Consider the following 12,376-nt stretch of genomic DNA (forward strand, 5'->3'; position numbering starts at 1 on the left):
GGATGGCGGAAGTTACTAAGTGTATGAAATATAAAGCAAAAGAAATCACTTATCTCGCTCTTTGATCGGAGGTAGAAAAAGACTAGAGTGGGAGATATGTGACCAATGATGTCACTCATAGTCGCCTTGTGCTTGACTGATCTCCAATTAATTGCACGATGATTTTGTGATTCTAATCGCCTTCTTGATTTGAGCTTCTTCAGACTTTTTCTTTGCTTCCTTGCTAGTCAATGGAGTAGCCTCGCTCTTTGTGTTGCAGATCGCCTAAAAGAAGACTTCTTTTTTTTTTTGGGAGCTTTAGAGCTCTCTTCTTTTTAAAAAAAAAAGTGAAATATGGACCTTAGTATCTTTAGACCATCCGAATTCGTGGAATCAACGGCTCCTTCGATGTGCGGTCTATGACGCGATGAGGCTCGAGAAGTGCTGCTTGAATGCACAATGGCACTGTGTGCAGAGTCAGAGGACTAGAGTGACAGGCCACGGTTTTGCAGACATAGGCTCCAAGAGAGTCTGCAGCAGCTGTTTAAACTTTAATGCACATGTAGCATGGTTTGACCCATAGGCTCCCTTGTTCACTTGACGGACTAGTAGCACTTGTGAGGTTGCGACTGGCAGTGCTGAGTCTGTTCTTCAATGCATATGTAGCCAAGGAGATTAAATGTTTTGTAGCTGTTCATTGCTGGGTGCAATCTTCAAAGCCAATTTGTTGAAAGCTATAGTGAGCCTTGAGCCAGTGGGGTACGTCCCTCGGTGCACACTTCCTCTTGAATCCTCCACAAAACTTCTTTTTTCAACGAATCTTTTTTTTTCTTTTTGAATTCCACACGAGGAAGCTTCAAACTTTCTTTTCTTTACAAGACCGTGACCAAAGCTTTGATACCACTGAAACTAGAAGGTAACTCTTTCCATACAAATTCACCACTTAATCAATTGGAGAAGAAGAACACAATCACACCATGAAAACAACAGCAGAATGGGTACAATCTCCCCCCCTAGATGAGTGGCTCATGCTTCCTCATCTAGAGTATTTATGATAACTCATAAAAGCCCTTAGGACCCTTACAGGGCCAAAAAGTGTGATCACCTCTATTGTTGCAAATGGCTTATAGAAGTATACACTCAACAGCCCTTGGTGATACTATCTTGGTACTAGATTGAATCGAAGGATGTCCTTAGTTTTTTGAATAGTAACTATGTAACTTGGCAAGAGCTTTTATTATTGGATTTCCCAATTAAGTTATAGTATTCAGAGATCCTCAAGAAACTTATCACTCTATGGAAGAAATGTTTGGGGCCTTGTGAGGGGGAGCTCAATGTCTTATAGCAGATTCTTTAGTAAGTCTCAACATTTGGGTTACTAAATGGCCATATACAAATGTGGTGGCACTTGGTCAAATCAGCATGTGCCTATCTAAAAGACTCAATGCTAGAGGAATTATAAAGTGGCATCATCTTTGGGATTCATAGCTGCAGGTAGTGGCACTCCATTAACTGGCCCATTTGACCTCTTGAATAGAGATCAGGCCTTCTTGCATTCCACACTTGCATGATTGAAGCCAACTTGGCCTTCTAGTATGGTGCATTGCATATCGAGCAACCTTCGGGGTTGGTTCAACAATGCAGGCAAAGCACTCAAATGCCTATCTTCAAGCAACTTCTCGATTCTTTGGTCTAACTAATATTCCAAGGATGGCATGTGAAACAAGATTGGAAGGCTCGGGAACCTCATGAATCAATACACAAAATTAGATTAAAAGGGTCTGGAAAGCCACCCTTTCTTACAAGTTAAACTTCATGCTCGGGCACCTTGTTCTTTGCAAGCTCTCCACCAAGGACACATTGTCTAATTGGAAGGAAATCTATCAGATTTTTGCCTTCTATGATTTTCAATTGGAAAATCAATTTTCATTTGTTTTGGAGCTGCCCTCTGATTCACTTTGTGTGGAGACAAGTCCATAATTGGCTAGCAAGAGCTCAATCTAGAATAGGTGGAACATTAATGTCCCTTATTACACTATCATATTGAACATGCCTTACAAGAATCATCATTTTCTTAGAAAAAATAACTTAATCCCAAATCTACAAAGTAAAAAATCTTTTTGAGGGCCTAGATCTCATTATCCTCTTTCAAATCCTACTATGACCTATACTACAACAAAATAGTTAAATGATGATGCACATATAATAATACCCGAATTCCAAAACACAAGAGGTTCACACCAAAGCTAATTTCTTGAATGCACATGGGTCTACAAGAGCTTCAATCCTATTGTACCAATCGAATATAAATTAGCTCTCTAGTTACAATAGTGGAAAGATGATGTGGATGCTATACGTTGCCAATGAGGGGTTCAATGGGATCCATGTGGTTGCTCAAGATGGCCTTGTAATGGTTAAAGATGCCCTTGTAGTGGCTTAGGAATCCTACACTTTAGAACATGTTCAAGAATCCTATCTAGAATCTTATCTTAGATACTTAAAGAATCTTGTCTAGAATCTTATCTAGGATACACATAGAATCTTGTCTAAGTTACCATCCAGAATCTGGCTTCAATGAAAATTCCAAATCTAGCGTGTTCTATTATTTGCCTATTTGTCCTACTCATATCAAGGTTCATATGTGAGGTAGTGGTATCGAACACTCCCTCTCACTGATTCAATGTGGGCCCTATCCCAAGCAATCAAACGAGATGTTCCACTTGTTCATGAGAAAAGGCCTTGGCTAAAATATCAATGATGTTCTCCTATGTCAGGTAACAAATCAACTCTATCAACCCATCCTCGATTAGCTCCTTGATAAAGTGGTAAGCCTACCTCGATGTGCTTCGTTTTTCCATAGAACATAGGTTCTTTGCAATCAACATGTAGCTTTGATCATCACAATAGATCTCCACTGCTTCATCACTTCGAGAGAACTTTGTATCTTCCAAAATCTAATTGAGCCATATAGACTCACATGGAACACAAGGTTCTTTACAAACGCTATGTAGCTTTGATTGTGAAAATAGATCTGCATTGCTTCATCACTTTGGAAGAGATTTGGAAGGTCTTCATGTCTTCAAGGATCTAGTTGAGGCATAAAGACTCACATGATGCCATACACATAGATTGGTACTTTGCCTCCGTTGAGGAAAGTGCTATAGTGGGTTGTTGTCCAAAGACATATGAGTAGAGACACTTGAGATTGCGATTAAGAAGGAGGCTTCTATCAAGGTGCAATAAGAGAGCCTACAAATGGCTATAACATCAAAGGGAAAATCAGAGAATCAAGGTATACTCAATCATTTGATTTTAGAATTTGCAAATCTTAGACTTTAGAAGGTAGAAGCCAAGAAGTAGAGAAAGCTAATCCCAATAGCTATTAGGAGGCCACAAGGTTTGGAGAATGTTTGTTTTTAATCCCAAGTAGATGTAAGAGCAAACTAGATATAAGAAAGAGCAAGCAAATGCTAATACAATATAGGTAGTAGAAGCTTTAATAAAAATGAGGTAGTTGGTAATGCAGAAGAGTAACCCAAGGTCATGATGGACAAATGGACTAGGAAAGGAAAAGGGAAGGTGGCCAAAATGAGGTCAAATGTCTTAAGTCAAAATGAGGACATGAAGGAACCAGTCAAAGCCAAGCATGTCAAGAGACCAAAGAGAGTTTATGCAAGACAACTTTGCCTTAGGACAAGGTATTCCTTCATATGATTTGGTAACAGACTTGAAGTAAAGAACAACTAATATCAACTTTTTTTTCTTGGATTATAATCAGTTGTTGTTTTGAAGAAGATCATGAAACACGATGCAGGAAATAAGAGGACATTATTAGCATTGTGGCTCTAGTAGCTCTAATTCTAAGCCCCTCAAAAGAGAGTTAGCTTCTAGTCCCCAAGGTAATCACTCTGTACAATCACTCTAGTCCCCAAGGCTTCTAGTCCATGTAATATGTGCGAGCAAGCACACATTAAAGTATCCCTATATTTAGACATTGATGTTTTTTGTATAATTATTTTATCCTCTTTCATATGTACATGTTGCAATTTTGATCTCAAAGTACCCTCCATACATATACATACCATAATTATAGATAAATATTTTAAAAACCCTCTCTTGACTGTAAGTCCCCTAAACTAAAAGTTTGTTCTATCAATGAACCGACTGTCTTAGATGTTGCACAAAGTGACCACCCTTTATGTAGTCAGATTGCGCTGAAGTTAGGTAGCAACATTAAAGGGATTTACATGTTGGCCCTCTTAAAGGCAAGGAAGGGGAAGATCAAATGGATTCATGAGATTATGGGAGAACATGGTAGCAGTAAAGAGTAGTCATTAATGTGCATCTTATAAGGGCTTAAAGAAATCCTCAACTTATAGATTGAAAATTTGAAAGATCTATTGTCGAAGTGATAAGAAAATAAAGTATCTACGAAAATAACTTGTTGGAAAAGTTATATAATTTCAAGTGATGGATGCATGAACCTCAACAATAAATATAGTTGAAAGCTTACCATTACTATAAGGTAGATTGTGAGCGGCTCATCTGAACCAAGCTAAGAAAGACTCTTGGCCATTATTTAGAGGAAAGGGCCAACAACATGTTGAAACTGTACCATTATTTATGGGTAACTTAAAAAACCCACGCTTAGTGTGTTTTTTAACTCTAGAATGGCAAAAAATCAATAGATTTCGCCTATAGTTTCAAAAACCAACAAATTAACCCACTGTGTAAGATTGAGAAAAAGTGTTTTTTTTTTTGGCATTGGTTATGGGAAGGCTCGTCCATTCAATGTTCACATAACCGAGGGAAGAAAAAGTCTAGGCCACGTGACGAAAAAGTCTAGGCCATCACGTGGAGGCAAGGACCCAAAGCGTGTTTTTTTTTGGGGAAAATTGAAGCCAAGGGTGCACCTTAAAGCAACGTCAAAGTAACACACAGAAATTGCCCAAGCTTCAGAAGTGAGTGTGTGTGTGTGTGTCTCTCTCTCTCTCTCTCCGCCTGCTTTCAATCTTCCAAGCACACCTGCTCCATCTATCATTTCTGCTGTTTGCCGCTGCTCTATTTTTTCTACAGAAAACCTCTTTTCGTTGACAGTATTCTCTTACTCATCGGTTTGTTGCTGTGAATTTTCAGACGTTGCGTAGCGCCATTTCAAACGAGTTTGGACACTCGATTACGTAACCAATTTAGTCTCGAGAACCTTTTGAGCGTGGAGACACCCGGTTTCGCTGCCCGTATCATCATGGCATGGCACGGTATGACAGTTCAACAAATGTCCAGGTACCAGCTTTCAACGCAAACTGGCCAATGCAGCTGCTGGGCAGCTACAACTGAGAACGCCTTCACGATTTGTGGGCACGTTTTGGACGAGGCTGCCATCACACAGCTGGAGAACGGGCTACCACCAACTCATGTTCCCGCCCTGCCCGAAGACGCAATCACAGAGATTGTCAAGTGGCTGATCAAGAACTCCGCACCGGAGCTTGCTTATGAGCTCATAAAACCCGCCCCTCAGACTTTCGAGGATCTTGCCCGGCTTTTCGACGTAAGTTTCCATCCCCTAGGCAAATTGATGTCTACTTTCTTATATGTTTCTGGAATCGACGTAAGTTTCCATCCCCTAGGCAAATTTATTCAATATAGAGAATTCAACGAGACGAGCAAGACCGTCGAGGTACATAACTTGAATTAAAACGTCTGTGTCCTGATTTAGGAGCAGTTCTAGCACCTGTAATGAAAGTAGGGCTGTGAATGCAGAGCCGAACGGGAACCGTAGCGAGGCCGGCGGCATTGATTGTAGGTGTGTTGGCACCATTCCCCCATCTGCTCACGCTGGTTGGCTGCGGGGGCACAACTCGAAGCGTTGTTGGCTTTGATCCCGATCCCAGCTTCAAGACGTTAAATTGTTCCTTTGCAGATTTTCAACGTAATCGTAATCCGGTTGTTTGCTGGCTTCTTGGTCAGCATTGAGCCATTATATTTCCTGCTTTTACTTCAAAGGCATGCAAACGTTGCATATCCTGCTTTTACTTCAAAGGCATGTTTTGGAGATGCATACCATCCAAATAGTGTCGTATGTCCTGCTTCTACTTCGAAAGGCATGTGTATACGTTAACATTTTATAATAAATGCCAATCCACTATATTATGTCTACCTCTTGAACCACCTCTTGAGTGTTCACACAAAACAATTTTCTCCAAAACTTACTGGGTTAACTTTTGTGTGAATGAAAATTTTGGAGGTTTATTGTATATAGTTTGCAAATTTTATGTGAACACTCTATAATTAGTTCAAATAGACTTGTTAACTTTATGGTGGTGTGAAATCATACCATTAGAAGAAAAATACAATATTTTCTATATTTTTCCATTTTTCATAGGGGAGGGGGATCATTGTGAATTAGTCTTCCCAAGGAAACGTAGGGCAAGAAAAAGTATTTATACATCCTTTAAAGCATTCAAGTTCTTTAAGTCAATGCCACAAAAATGAGCATGGGATATCTTTGTATGAGACAAGCTCAAAAGGATGTACCATCAATGGCGATTAATCACCATGAAGAAGGCAAATGGAGATTTAATTGTAGCTCATATCACCAAGATCAACGGCTAGGGACACTTGCTATTCACTTTTCAAGCACTTTTCTTCCATCAGTATCTATATCACTTAAGATGAGATGTGCATAATGCTTCTAAATTTTTTAGTAGAATCTTATGAGCACTCACTATCAGTGGTCTTAGAGGTGCTCTCATAGAAGACATGTCATTTAAATCACTCAAAAGTGTTCCACTAAAAAAAGGAAGGTTGATAAAGATTTTAAGTTCAAGAATGCTCATCAACTTCAACATTTTATGGAAAAGAATAACTTTAAGCTACAAAAGAAATCTATATGCGAGTTTGAGTTGTGGAGGAAAAACAAATTCATGTTGGCATGATCAATTCGGAATACTTCTATTGTGGAACAAGACCAAAGATTTCAAGGATGACTCTTCTAAGCTCCAATTTGTATGAGGCTTAGATACGTCAGATCTAATGTTGCAAGAAATATTAGGAGGTGCAATGCATATAAGTGATCCTCACTCAAGGGAGTATATTCTACATCTCAATAATAATTACTATAGACTAGTTCATTTCAAAGGGTATATTCTACATCTCTATAATAATTTACTATAGACTAGTTCATTTACAACTTTATGCTCCTCTATGTGATATGAATTGATGCATTAACCACAAAATGATACAACCTTCTAAGTGACAAAAGCAATCATGTATATGTATTAGAAGGGTGTAGACTTTTACATGCTTAAATGCATTGTAAAAGTTAGAGCAATTGGATGAGGACTATGTTGATGATTGGGAAAATGACATATCGAAGGGCTATTATGTCATCAAGGGACAATTGTACAAATGAATAGGGCACTATTCCTTTAAACTCCTCACCACCATGCCAATGGTCCACATACTCTCATAGCTTGTATATTCCATCCAAATACCCATGGAGAGTGTCCCAAAACAAAGATTTTTTTTTTCTATCACTCTAGAGACATATGAAGCCATATATAAGAACATGCCCTTTGATGTTAGCATGTAACAATTAGCTCCTCATACGCCACATAAATAGCAAGGATTGTTTTTTGTTTTGGTGATGGGTTTTGAGAGTCTCTATTTGCCTTATCTCTGCATAAGGGATAATGATTGTATATAGCTATTTTTTGAAATGAATATGCATCACTTTCCAATGGGTGTCTTGATTTCCAGATAGTATTCCTTTGCTAGGGTAAGGAATCTTTTATTTAAAACTACATTTTTTAAAATAGTAAGGATTCTAATTTAAAATAGTAACCCCTACTCAACAAGGAATCTGTAAGCAAGGAAAATATAATTAATCTCACATCTACCAACAAGCATTTCAGAAATTGGATTTCATATAGTAAGTAGCTACATCGTTAAAGTCCTTTAGCATCCTCTTTGATTCCATCGCTACGAAAAATAGAAAGGAAGATGAATCCCCAACAACATTTTCCCCATGATATTGTCTGTGCCACGAAAAAGATCATGCAGACCAAAGAAAGATGTTTGTAAGAAACTGCCACAAGACTATCTATTGAATAGAGAGCACTACTCAAAACATCAGTTCACATACTTGAAAACATGCCCTGCTTACCTCCTTTCTTAGAAGCTAGGAGGCACAAAAATGGAGTAGTTTTATGGGAAAGTCCTTCTCTTTAGTGAAGTAAACTCCATGGAGTCCATAGCTAAAATGTTATTTTAGGCGTTGTAGGGTTGAACTTAAGGTTTATTGACATCTTTAGACCTATAAAAGTTTAGACCTCCCAGACAACTTGTATCCACCAGATTCTAACAAGCAATAAACTCAAATATATTGTATTGTAAGGAATGCAACCTTAGATGCAAGAAGGCTTGTGTGCAAAAGTTCCTCACAAATATTAATGTGCAGTGTATTCAGTGCAATCTATAAAAATAGTTAACACAATCAACACAATGTTTACACAAATTGGACCAAAAGTAGATCTCACTCATGTACATTGTTTCATGAACCAACATTTTAGAAGTTAACCCAAAGGGAAATTTGTATATAAGATAATGCGTAATGGTACATAGGATAACATCATTAAATAAAAGGGAGAACTTAACCCCAAGGTTTTTCATTTTTGTCAGCCCTTTCCTTTTCTTTAAATCTAAATGAATGAAGTAAAAATAGCAATGAGCCATATATGAATTAGAATGACCCATGTTAAATCTAACAAATAAGAGTGTCTTATAAAATTAGAAACAACCAATATTACAATTGGAATGAGACACATTAAATTAGACATTAAAGCATCCGGACAAGGAAGAAATACAAAAGTGAGAGTGTCTCTGAAAGAGATAGGAATTATAAAGTTTTTTAATCGAAGGATAGGTTTTTATTAAAGATTTATAAAAATACCAAAAGTCTTCACAAATATGTGAAACCCAAAAGTACAAGAAAACCACATGGATTGAATGCTTCATTTGCTATAGATCATATAGTATTTCTACAATATAAGATGCCTGGCATCAACCCATAAAATAGCATAGACTCTATGTCACAATTTCTTACACGCCCATAGTTTAGCAACATTTGTCTCTTTGTAGGCTCAAGTACAGAAGTAGAAGTGGTCAACTTCTTCCTCTTACCCATCCTTGCAGCCATGTTCTCATGGGACTATCATCACCCATGTCTATTTGGAGATCATCTAATGACACTCCCTGCTTCTCAAGCTCGGTGATGTTGGACAACACTTCATGTATTATATATTCATATGTCAAGAGATCACTAGCCATGTCATCTTCACCACAATGAGTGAATTTTGCTACAAGATGTCCTCTCTAGGTGCTTCATCTATTGCAACAATTGACTCCTCTCCAAGGTCCTTTACAGGCAACTCCTAGCATTGTGGCTCCCTCTTTGAGTTGTCCTCTTCACCGTACATATTTACAATACAAAAGGTCAATCGGCTATACTGCATTACATGGATGCCAAGTGGCTTTAACCATACATGCATTGCAAGTCTATAGTAGTTGCAACATCCTAAGTAGAAAGAAACTAAGTAGTCTTATCCTTCTATGAAGATTGCCATCCATGGATATGTGCCAATAACATAGATGTGGGAACAACAATTGGGCTACTAACAATCTGCTAACACAATTGACCTAATATAAAATATGTGAACCTAAGATCATGCAGATAACAATATGATAATAACACAAATGGGCTAATAATAGGTGTGCTCATATCACACCTACTAACTACACATAACTAATAATAAGATATATGCTAACAAAATTTGTGCCAGTAACAGAGATGCTAATGGTATGCTAATACAAATGTGCTAATAAAAGAACAATATGCTAATAGTTATGCTAATAACAAAGATGCTAATGGTCATGCTAGTAACAATATGCTAACACAAATGTGCTAATAATAGATATGCTAACATAAGTTATGCTAATAGCACATCAGCTAACAACACAAATGATGTATGGTCTAAGCACATGTGCTAATAATACATATGTGCTAAAACAAAACACTTGCTAAAAATAGATGTGGCAATGGTGGATGTGCTAATAAATGTATATGCTGTGACAACAATTCTCCAACAATTGTGGTAATAATAGAGATACTAACAATATTTATGCCAAGAACAATTGTGCTAATAACACAATGCTAACACAAATGTGCTAATAACAATATGCTAATAATACAAATAAGCTAATAATAGGTGTGCTAATAGCAGACCTGCTAATAACAATACTTAGGTTGTGCTATTAAGAAACGTGCCAGTACTTACAGATGATGTATGTGCTATCAACATATGTTCTAAATAATAGATGAGCAACTAATTAGCACATATGCTAAAACATAGATGTGCAAAAAAATTACCTATTGAAAATAGATGTGCCAATGGTACATGTGATAATAAAAGATATGCTGAGAATAGTTACCAATCCCTCATATTATGACATTGCAACCTTATCAGTGTCCACCCCCTATGCAAAGTCATGTCAAAGGAAGAGGATTAGCTTAGATCCTTGTCGAAGTAAAAGCACATGGAAAGTGAATACACAACAAGAGTACCACAAGTTGAATGGGAAGAAAATGATATATACAATGTTAGTCAAATGGTAAACTAGCACATGTCTACTTTAGAGGGAGGCTAGCAAGAGTTCAGATCCTCAAACAAAGTCATAATCTAAAGGGTTTCATATTTGAGGAGCTCACTCTAATTCAGCTCAAACAAAGGAATAGTGAACCTACCAAAGTGAGAGAAGCACACAAAATAGAAAAATGGGTGGTTTATCAGGATGGGCAAGCCTTAATTAAGGATTTCAAATCCAAACCCAAAGACCCTCAGTCTTAAATTGATGTAGTGAAGGCCACTTAGTAGAAACATAGTAGGCCCTCAGCCTTAAATTGATGTAGTGAAGTCCACTAAGTAGAAACATAGTTGTGTGCTATAACAAATTTGAGTTGAGATGCCATGTGCACTCCTTGACTCTCTGATTCTTAGAGATGTAGTAGTTAAGTTACTCTTTTTTGGTGTATGCTTTGTCTCATAGGCCCATGAGACCTCTTAAAGACATTGATAGTTCTTTCTTTATTTCCCTCTCTTATAGAATGTCCTTCAAGAGGCCCTAATCCATTTGGTGATGGACTGGTACATTGAAATGAAACTCCATGTCATCTCCAATGATAATCCCATGTCTTGTAATCACTATCGGAGGTGGGATTGAGGCAACATGTCAAATGTCTTATGGAAGTCCACAAAGTCATCGTGTATCTTTGTCCTATGTGCCCTACCCTCCTTAATGATGGCCCAAAGAGTGAAGATGTGATGGAATGCAAATAGGCTCTCCTAAATCTTTCTTGCCTTGGTGCCTTCCATCAATGAGCCTCTATTAAAGGATTCAACTACATCTCTAAGAAAACCCATATAGTTTGGCCAGTGTGTAAACGATCATAATGATATGGTAGTAATTAGGATCGCCTGCGTTGCAGTAGATAGAGGTGATTGTGTTTACATTGCAATGATACTCCATGTGATCGAGCCAATGATACTCCCTTGTCTTATAATCATTTTAGGAGGTGGGATCAAGGCAACATCTCAAATGTCTTGCAAAAGTAGGGTCCTAAGAGTGAAGATGCGATTCATTGTAGATTCTCTCTCCTAGAGCTTGCCTACCTTGAGGCCTTCTATCCATGAGCCTCCACTAAAGTAATTCAATTATATCTCTAAGACAAATCCCTATAGCTTGGCCAATGTGTGAGCAATTGTAATGGTAAAGTAGTTGTTAGATTCCAAAGGATCACCCATCTTGAGGACAAGGGTGATCATTTCCCTTGACCAGGTAGACGAGAAACCCTTACAATAAAAATGTTTGAACATGTGGGCTAGTAGAGGATCTATGGTTCTTATTGCATGTGATATGTGCTTGAACACAAGTCCCTTATGGTTGGAGCTTTCTCATCTCATAATTATTGAATGGCAATGAGCATCGTCCCTTTGGTGGAGAATGTACCTGTGATGGGTTGAGAATCCTCCGGGGAAGGGAGTGGAGGTTGGTTAGGATGCAATATGGTGAGTGAGCATGTGAGTACCAATTGTAGAGGGAGGTGACAAGCATGGAATCACAGTGACCAAGAAGCCTCTTCCAAGCTTCCTTATAGTCAGAATGTGCCACTGTAGATGATGAGCCCATGTGATATGCCCATCACTAAAGGCGGTGACATGCCCATGGTCTTGGGAGGATATTTGTATACCTAGATTAGTGGTAGAGAGAGAGAGAGAGAGAGAGAGAGAGAGAGAGAGAGAGAGATTAACATCCATGGGAAGCCTCACGGGCCTATGGGACA

The 12,376-nt window shown here is 38.1% G+C and overlaps 1 protein-coding gene across 1 annotated transcript; it reads left to right on the forward strand.

The window, feature by feature from the left end:
- Positions 1 to 4,881: 4,881 nt before the first annotated feature.
- LOC147901694 (uncharacterized) lies at positions 4,882 to 6,034 on the forward strand. The gene is made up of 3 exons (XM_087375360.1): positions 4,882 to 4,940; positions 5,116 to 5,527; positions 5,740 to 6,034. The coding sequence occupies exons 2-3, from the start codon at positions 5,225 to 5,227 to the stop codon at positions 5,950 to 5,952; spliced, it is 516 nt and encodes a 171-aa protein (XP_087231486.1). The 5' UTR covers positions 4,882 to 4,940; positions 5,116 to 5,224; the 3' UTR covers positions 5,953 to 6,034.
- The last annotated feature ends 6,342 nt before the right edge of the window (positions 6,035 to 12,376 follow it).

Source organism: Dipteris shenzhenensis, chromosome 5 (genome assembly GCF_047967505.1).
Source record: "Dipteris shenzhenensis isolate YYH24624 ecotype China chromosome 5, Dip_SZ_1.0, whole genome shotgun sequence".
Lineage (NCBI taxonomy): Eukaryota > Viridiplantae > Streptophyta > Polypodiopsida > Gleicheniales > Dipteridaceae > Dipteris > Dipteris shenzhenensis.

What these genes read in the sequence shown, in the direction of transcription:
- LOC147901694 (XM_087375360.1), top strand. Translation starts at nt 5,225, where the DNA reads ATGGCATGGCACGGTATGACAGTTCAACAAATGTCCAGGTACCAGCTT. An exon ending in ATCTTGCCCGGCTTTTCGAC is followed by an intron (nt 5,528 to 5,739) that starts GTAAGTTTCCAT and finishes CTGTGAATGCAG; the next exon opens with AGCCGAACGGGAACCGTAGC.